The following is an 8,876-nucleotide window of genomic DNA, read 5'->3' on the forward strand; positions in this document are numbered from 1 at the left end:
TATATTTGCAAATTCTATGGCAAACTATATATTGATTTAGCTACTATAGCATGATACAACCACATGATGCAATAACATTATCGATTTTGTGAAACATCATAGTGATTCTCCTTAACCAAAATATATAAAGGGCATTTGGTTCAGAAAATGTTGGATTACTGGAAAGTTAGATTACCTTGAAGATTACTGGAAAGTTAGATTACCTTGAAGATTACTGGGAATCTTTAAGAAAATGTGTTTGGTTAATTGATGGGTATGTTATATTAATCTGTTTGGTTGGGAAGAATAAATTGATGGGTATATTATTTAAATTACTAAATTATCCTCTAATTAAATATTATTATTATATTATTTTTTAATATTGATTCTTATAACCCCCCTGTATTTAAAAACTTAACAAAAATAACCCCATAATAAAAGTTTGAAAAGTCAACAAAGCACCCCCACCAACCTAGCCACTGCCGACCACCGGCAACCTAACGACATACGGAAGGCAGGAAATGACCTCCGTGCGCCGTACGGCCATTAATCTGGCCGAAATGGCATCATTTGGCCATTTCCGACCAGATATCTGGCCGAAAATGGCCATATCGGCGCATGGAGGCCATTTTCTGCCTTCCCTGCGCCGTTCCACCGACAGCGACGACTGGTTGCAATTGTGGTTGCCAACGGCAAGTGGGTGGGGGTGGTGGCTTAGGTGGGCTGCAATTTGTTTTGAATTTAAAGATAATTTTGTCCAAAAAGTTAATTAATTAGGGTGAAATAGTGAAAGTCATATTCATGTAAATAAATTTAAAAATAAGGGCATTATTGTCCTAAAATTTTATTAATAAGAGATAGAATTGTAACAAAAAAAGATAATCCTGATAATCTTAGCATACCTAAGAGAATGGAGGTAATCAGATTACCTCCAATATTACTAATAGTAACCACTATTGGTATTTGAAAATTACCGGTATCTTATATTACTTAACAACCAAACATGATAATCAAGTAATATAAGATGACTTAACCCTAGCAATCTCACATAACCCCCAACCAAACGCCCCCATAGTGTTATTCGACCTTCTAGTCTCATGTAAAGCAAATTTGTTGCTTCTAGTTCCAAGACTCCAAGTCATCAAAATTGACGCCATGAAAATCAAAGTAAGAGTGAAAGCGTTTATGATTAGAGGAGAAGGGTTAGTTCTAAAGCAACGAAAAGCATAGTACTTCCATTTGGATAACTAGCATAGCAAGAATTGTTAAGGTTTAGAATCAGCAGTAGTAACTACCAATTCCAATCTATAATGTAAAAGGTTATGAATAAAGCAGCAGTACACAATTAGGGGTTGCCAAATCACCTGATATTTGCTTTTGAAACGATAGAATTTGAACCCACTGAGATGGAGTAACCCTTTAAGTTAAGGGAGGACACTAACTTTTGAAACCTACTGTCTTTCCCAGCAACATACAGCACCTTTAAAGGCTGAGAAGAGAGATGGTTGGCATACGCATGATCCAACAATTGGATGCCCTGCACAAAATCATCAATGATAATCTGATACAGACCTCAATCAAAACAACAATTCCAGCCGCTCAAACACTCACAAATCAGTAATCTCAACAACCAGAATTAATAAGAAACAAAGGATTTGAATTATATTGATATAGATTGTGAAAAATAAAACAAGGAATTGAAATATGAGAAAACAATAATGGAAAGAAAAATGCCCACTAGCAGTTCGAGGAGCCAGCAACCTCCCAACAATATTTCCTTAAAAAACAAGCTGAATGAATCATGAAAAATAGTCTCCCTTATAAGCACTCTCGGCACCCCACTAACATTCTTTAATAACAGGACACGAGTGCCTACTAATCTCACTAGTTCTCACTGCCTTTATTTCCCCAAGTGGACCTTCTCCCCTGCTTGGTATACTGTTTAGTGATGAGTGGTCTATCATAAGCATTAAGGAAAATGCAAGTTAAAGAATCACCACCAAACACTATAAAGTTAATTGAGAACATCATATAAATATATAAACAGAAAAACAAGGAAATGAAAAAGCTACCCTCATTATAAACAGACATTTGCCAGATTGCCTAAAGTATATTATACAACTTGTGCATTTTGGATTATTTCCTGAAATCTGTCACTACAGGAATAGTCCCTATGTTCAAAAGGAAGAGAAACTTTTGATAAAATTATACTAAATTTTGGATGACAGACGAGAATCCAAGCAGATGATGATTGCCAGACCCAGCTAGAGACCATGATTAGGTGTTTTTTTGTACTGTAGTTGAACGTACCATAGTCAAGACCAGCAACACCAATACTTGGAGAGCAGCAATAATATTCTACCATTTTACTATTTTGCAAGTACCTTAACTTTTTAAGTCATTGGATGGGAGTGCATTCAAACACTTAGGTCACAAAATAGCAAACATTCACCTGAGAGGGGCCAAGCTAACAATCGGCATAGTTATAAACAGAGCACTAGCCACCAAATTGCAACAAACAACAGAAAAGGTAAGACTCCAATCCTTCAGGATCGAAACTAGCACATGAATTAACACATGAGCATCGAATGGGAAGACATGTACTTAATCATGAATAAATCCATTGATAAGAAACTATAGAAATTGTATTAATAATGAAAGTGAGATAAAATTACAGAAGGGGATCAACAAACCAATAGAACACTACGTCACCAAAAACTCTAAACCAACAAAAACTCTAAACAAAGAAAGTAAAAAGCACTTGTCTACAAATCCAGTGTGAAACTTTATGTGTTGTTTTCTATGTACGATTTACTTTCTTAATCTCTATTATTTTTATACTTACTCAATAGAAGCAAAAAAGAACTTCAAAACCTAAATCAAGGCCTATGCCTCTCTCTCTCTCTAGTTTTACCTACAAGAGCCTCTTCTGCACTTAATATCACTTTTCTTTCAAATACAATACTGGAAAGAGGTAAATCATAAAAAGAAAAGAAACATTCCCAGCCATAAAAACAAAAACTGAATGGCACTAGATAAATTTGCTTCAGACTCCAGCAAAAGGCATGGAAAGTATTTAGACATTTTAACGCACATACCTTCAATAATTTTTCTTCCTCTGAGGCAAACACACTAATGGATTGGATGATGCAAGAGCTTTGACTGGAAATTGAATCATTAAGAGATAATCTATAAACTGATCCAGTCAGAAGATTTTGCACTGCTGGAACAGAGGCATAACCAAGGCAATCACTGAAAAGCACAGTGTGGGGTTTTCCGGAAATAGACTGCCTGATGGAGTTCACAGTACTAAGATGACCACCATTACCAAGAGATTGCAGTCCATCAACAACCTATCCAAGTATCGAAACAACAGATAAGACAGAGATGATAGAACAGAAATATTACAATTAGATATACTTTCTTTTCCATGGCAAATAATTTATGGACTTTCACCAAGCAATATATATTCATATAAAAACCATGTTGTCGGGATGATGATTATGGACAGGTTTAATACTCAAAATTAAAACAGAACTGCATATCTTTCTAGCATTGCTTTTGCAGAGCACTCTTCGAAACATAGTGCATTAATCATAGCACAATGCCGATATATTCCCTGCCCAAGCATATATACATATAATAAGAATGTAAAAAACTGAAAACCACAGTGTGGGGTTTTGTAGAAATCGACTGCCTAACGGAGTTCACAGTACCAAGATGACCACCATTACCAAGAGATTGCAGTCCAAGAACAACATTTCCAATTGTCAAAACAACAGATAAGACACAGATGATTGAAAAATTACAATTAGATATACTTTCTTTCTTTTCAATGGCCAATAACTTATGGACTTTCACCAAGCATTTATATTAAAAACTGTGTTGTCAGGAAGATGATTATGGACTTTAATAGTCAAAATTAAAATGGAACTGTCCATCTTCCTAGCATTGGTTTTGCAGGGCGCGCTTCGAAACATAGTGCATTAGTCATAGCACAATGCCGATACATTCCCTGCCCAAGCATATATACATATTATAAAAATATTAAAAGATAGTGTTGCTGGGAAGATGAGTGTTGACAATTTAATTGCCGAAATTATAACATAACTGCTCATATCCCCTGCATTGATATTGCAGGGCACGCTTCAAAACACAGTGTGTTAGTCATAGCACAATGCCGATACATCCCCTGCCTAAGCATATATACAAATTAAAAACCGTGTTGCTGGGAAGATGATTTTGACAATTTTAATTGCCGAAATTAAAACACAACTACTCATCTTCCTAGCATTGATTTTGCAGGGCATGCTTCGTAACAGAGTGCATTAATCATAGCACAATGCCGATACATTCCCTGCAAAGTCGTCTAAAAAGAATCTTGCTGTCTAATGAATAACAAAGAAAACTTAAATCAGGATCTCTGTTATGTGTGTGAGAGAAAGAGGTAGATAGATGTATTCACGGGTTTTAGCAAGTACATTATACACTCTGATATACATACAGATAACTTTTAATATATAACTACATAAAACAACGCACAGAAAAATTTATAGACAATAGAATGCAGCAGGAGAGAACACCAACCAAACTGTTCTTTCTCAACAAAGAAAAAAACAGTCGGATGATTAATTACAAAATTAGGTAAAATAACAGATTCAAATTTAATATAAATTAATCAATAATTTCATCATTAATGGGAAAAATTCATGACCAGTTTGTATTTGATTTTCCAGAACATATAAGATAAAACAGTACCAGCATAGAGACCCCAGAAATATCTATGGCCTTCAAGGAAACAAGCTCAAGAAGTCTCTCAGGAGTGGAAACAAGGAACTCAGGCTCACAACTCTTCAAACTACACAGAAAAGAAAAAAAATCAATGAGAAACGGAAAGAGGAAAAAAATCAGTTCAAATCATTTCAAGCAATAAAAAAAAGCATCAACAATGAAGGTGTGGGCTATTGACAGCTATATTCATACATATGTTCACAAGAGAGCATGCAAATAAGGTAATAAAAAAAAGTAAACCCCAGGAAAATATGCACACAGTGCAAATAAACACACTAACAAAGAGAAAGAGTGAGAACTCCTATGCCATGGATAAGGAATTACGCAACATCCCCTCCCTTAGCCATTATACACACTATTAATAAAAAGCCAAATCATGCATCATGGTCAATTTACTTTACAGCAGCAGCACTAAAATAGTAAATTGCAGCAAATCCAAGTTGTATTCAGCAGTTAGAAGCAAGAATTTCCAAAACAAGAATTGTGATTCTATCACCAGAATATTTGGCATAAGGCTGAATGAAATGAAAGGAGGGAATTTAACATAAAAGTGGGTCTCATGTGTGACACAGCAGCAACTGACATGACGCATAGACAAGATTGTCTAACATTAAAATTAGCTATATCTTATCAGTGACATTAAAAGTACTAGAACAAAAAGTGTGGGTTTTTAGTATAAAATTACCCATTAATCTGGTGATCTAAGGCAGCACCAGGATGCAGACTCACTGTATGAATTCCCAATGGTTTCAAAGGCTTGCAAACTGAGCGTACCTGAGAATGATCAAGGAAGAATCATTAAGCAATAAAAAAGATGGAGAATAAGTTCCCCTATACCAAAGCACCAAAGTCAAAATTCAGTTTAATCAATTCATGAATAAATTTGAAGTCAGAAAAAGTGAGTTTGTTATTACATGGAAATAAAATCATACCAAATTCAATTTATTTTTCACAAATTTGAAAATGAAAAAAAAAAAAAAAAAAAAAGTCACAGGTCTTCCCTTTATTGTATTTGAAATGAATCTGTATCAAATTATGACATATTAAAAGCATTGCCAAAGTACATATTTTAAGTTTAAAGAAAACAAAGCCAACGATAGCATAAAATGCTACCAAAAAAACATGTCAACAAACTAAGTAGCACACCAACCTTAGCAGCTTTTTCTTGAGATGGTACAAGGAATAAAAGGAAGGGGCTGCTGAATGAAAAACCTTCTTTCTCCTTTCTTGCAATATTATCAGCAGCTGTAGAAACCATCCATGCAATTTGCTCAGTGGTAGAAGAAGACCCACTTGTCTCCAATATATCCGTTTCAGAAGAATAACATCTCCAGAAATCAATTCCCCAAGAGTTGACAAACAAAGGCTTTCCCTCCTCAACACTGTAGGTACCCTCATGATGCAATGCATTCTGTATGGCATTCAAGCACAATATAAGAAACTTTGATGGACAGTCAGAGTTTTCAGAGGCTTGTACTTGATGACCATTGGCAAAACCCTTCCCATTCAGCTGAATCTCTGTTCTTCCAAAGTTAATAGGGCTTCTCAGCCCCATATTATCTATAGATGTAATTGACTTTGACTGCTCATTCTTCAAATTTATAACCTTCTTGTTTATTCGTTCTACACAATCTACCATTCCATTGTTCTTGCCATTAGTTCCTTTCTTCAAAATATCACTCTTGCCCTTAACAAATGCCTTCTTATCCGCTTGCAAAGGCATTTTCTTCTTGGTTTCCTTTGTTTGAAATTCCTTCTTACCATGCCTATCATTGAAGGGATCATCAGGGGTAGGAAGGCTAAAACACATCCCCTGCAATATAACGACAAAGTCACATATACTATGTTCCTCAAGGACCTTTCATATTTTCCCTTTGATTCAATAAATCTGTATTTGCTAGCAACAATACTAAAAAACAAAAATAAATAAATAAATAAATAAATAAATACCACAATCAACTGAAGTACTGAACTGTATATTCTCATAGCAATAATTCAAGAATCCAAGTACAAATGTTATCATTATAAAACAATACTAATCATCAAAAAGTACAAAATAACCAATCCAATCGGAAATCGCCACTCATTAATTTTCTTTCACTCTTAATTACACTATCAACTATCAAGTCTAGCAAGCTCTTTCAATAAGCAATAGTCTCAAAAATCAAATGCATTAACAATTTAACATTATCCACCAATCAACTCTGTAAACTATAAAACACTACAGGATCATACAATCTCACTAAATTAAAAAGTAAGAATAAAGTTACACTGTAACATTGCATCACAACTTCAACAATAAATTAAATTTATAAAGCTGCCGCATCATAATCAAATTAGAAGTAGAAAAAACAGTACCTGGCACTGGCGACGTGTACCGGACTTCCGGCGCTTCTTGGCGGCGATAACGGCGGCGACACGAGCGGAAACTTTAGAAGAAGATTCTTTCTTATTGAGTTTCTTCCTCCTGGCTTTGTTCTTCTTCCTCATCACTGAATCGTCGCCTTTTGTCATCTTTACACCAAAAAGAAAGCCAAGGAACGCTTAAGAAATATTATATGTTAGTTTCTGTGTAAATTAAATATTTGTATAGATTTTGTATGTACAGAGAAAGAGAGAAATAAGCGTAGTTCGAGTCGAAGTGAAGGGAAGCGAGGACGGCGGTTTACAAAGAAGACAGTTTCTTTTTTCGTGCTTCGAGTTTATGCACTTTGAGGTAGAGGTGGGGATCAGTGGCAATATGGTGGTTTGAAGGAGTTTTGAGGGTGTTTTAGGTATTTAGTTATTTGAATGATGCAAAGTTGGGCTGATGATGGGCCTAGGGTAATTTTAGTTTTTGGCCCGATTGTTTAACATGAGGGCTGATATTAGGCCTTGGTTAGATGGAACAATTTTAGTCCTTCATGAGTAAAAGTCAATGATTCATTGACAACTAAACAATTAACATTTCATACAAATGAATTAAAAATTTGTAAGTAATATCTATTAAAAACAAATAGTAAGTAATAAGGAAAACTTTAATGGAAAGATTTCCAAGGTTGTATATATAGTTTTATGAAAGATGGGATATGAAATTGTGAATATCTACATATAAATGTTCCAAAAATATGTTTATTATTTGAATTATTATTATTTTTTAATGATCAGAATGTCTAGACTAGCTTCCGCTTACCTCCACTAATCTTCAGTGCCTATTAAACACTTTACAAAGATAATATTTTAGGTAAGTCATAAATGTGATAAGTGACCCTAAGATGATTCGAATACAGAAAATCAATGAACTAGACCAACCCCTTGGGATTATAATTAGAATGTTTTATTCACACTTATTGGTATAAAGATGATATTTTATGTTTTTGGCTGTTTTCTAAAAGTTATCAAGGGATTTAAGACCTAATAGCCGACACAAATAAGATCCTATAACAATCCTATTATTATTTAGATGGTTTTCAATCACTGATAATTTCTATAACATTTTTTTTTTTTTTTTTTTTACCGATTCTCAATAGTCTGAGATAATATTTTTTATAACACCTACTTAGGGAGATATAATGAATCTTACATACATTAATAACTTATATGGTATTTGTTAACTTGGTTTTTGGTTTTAATCAATTGTGATTAGGCTAGAATGTAGTATCTCAAACCGTGGGCTTGGATCGAATGAAAAAGCGGACGTGGGTACGAAGATAGAGCTTTGATACCAACAAAAATAAACAAACAAGCGTTAACATGAACGTAATATGTTTCTTCCATCGAATATTCACTTGACACACTTATTAACGGGACATTTTATTAAAAGACCATATCAAGTTTAAATTTAATTAAAAGATTATAAAATTTTAAAGTGTTAACTAAATAGTTTTATTATTGATTAAAGGTAATTAAACTTGATTAGTGCTTAATAAGGATTAATAAAGTATTGTGTAATCTTTTAAAAATTATACTATATTTCAAAAAACCCGAAATTCTTGCAAACAAATCCAGACACATTCTTCTTCCTCCCGCCATTAACGCATCTCTATCTTGGTTGCTGTTTCTTCTTAGCTTCGTCTACATCTTCTTCTTCCTCTGAATCTTCTTAGCTTCGTCTACATCTTCTTCTT

The 8,876-nt window shown here is 34.2% G+C and overlaps 1 protein-coding gene, 3 non-coding genes and 1 pseudogene across 5 annotated transcripts; all 5 read right to left on the bottom strand.

Moving 5' to 3' along the window:
- Positions 1-1,043: 1,043 nt before the first annotated feature.
- LOC116122655 lies at positions 1,044-7,512 on the bottom strand. 2 transcript variants are annotated; one of them, XM_031408484.1, is made up of 7 exons: positions 7,377-7,512; positions 7,129-7,284; positions 5,921-6,583; positions 5,456-5,544; positions 4,738-4,837; positions 3,078-3,332; positions 1,044-1,516 (listed from the first exon to the last, which is right to left on the bottom strand). In XM_031408484.1, exons 2-7 carry the CDS (start codon positions 7,282-7,284, stop codon positions 1,340-1,342), a joined length of 1,440 nt encoding a protein of 479 aa, XP_031264344.1. In that variant the 5' UTR covers positions 7,377-7,512; the 3' UTR covers positions 1,044-1,339. The 2 variants fall into 2 exon arrangements, with proteins under 2 accessions (XP_031264344.1, XP_031264343.1); XM_031408483.1 differs by having other exon boundaries at positions 7,129-7,495.
- On the bottom strand, positions 3,464-3,605 carry LOC116122696. The gene has a single exon (XR_004126944.1). It is a non-coding gene; the product is annotated as a small nucleolar RNA snoR135 (small nucleolar RNA).
- On the bottom strand, positions 3,863-4,001 carry LOC116122703 (annotated as a pseudogene).
- Positions 4,038-4,178, bottom strand: LOC116122691. Its single transcript, XR_004126941.1, has one exon. It is a non-coding gene; the product is annotated as a small nucleolar RNA snoR135 (small nucleolar RNA).
- LOC116122701 lies at positions 4,203-4,343 on the bottom strand. The gene has a single exon (XR_004126948.1). It is a non-coding gene; the product is annotated as a small nucleolar RNA snoR135 (small nucleolar RNA).
- Positions 7,513-8,876: the final 1,364 nt, after the last annotated feature.

This window comes from Pistacia vera, unplaced genomic scaffold (genome assembly GCF_008641045.1).
Source record: "Pistacia vera cultivar Batoury unplaced genomic scaffold, PisVer_v2 Contig136, whole genome shotgun sequence".
In the NCBI taxonomy this organism is placed as follows: Eukaryota; Viridiplantae; Streptophyta; class Magnoliopsida; order Sapindales; family Anacardiaceae; genus Pistacia; species Pistacia vera.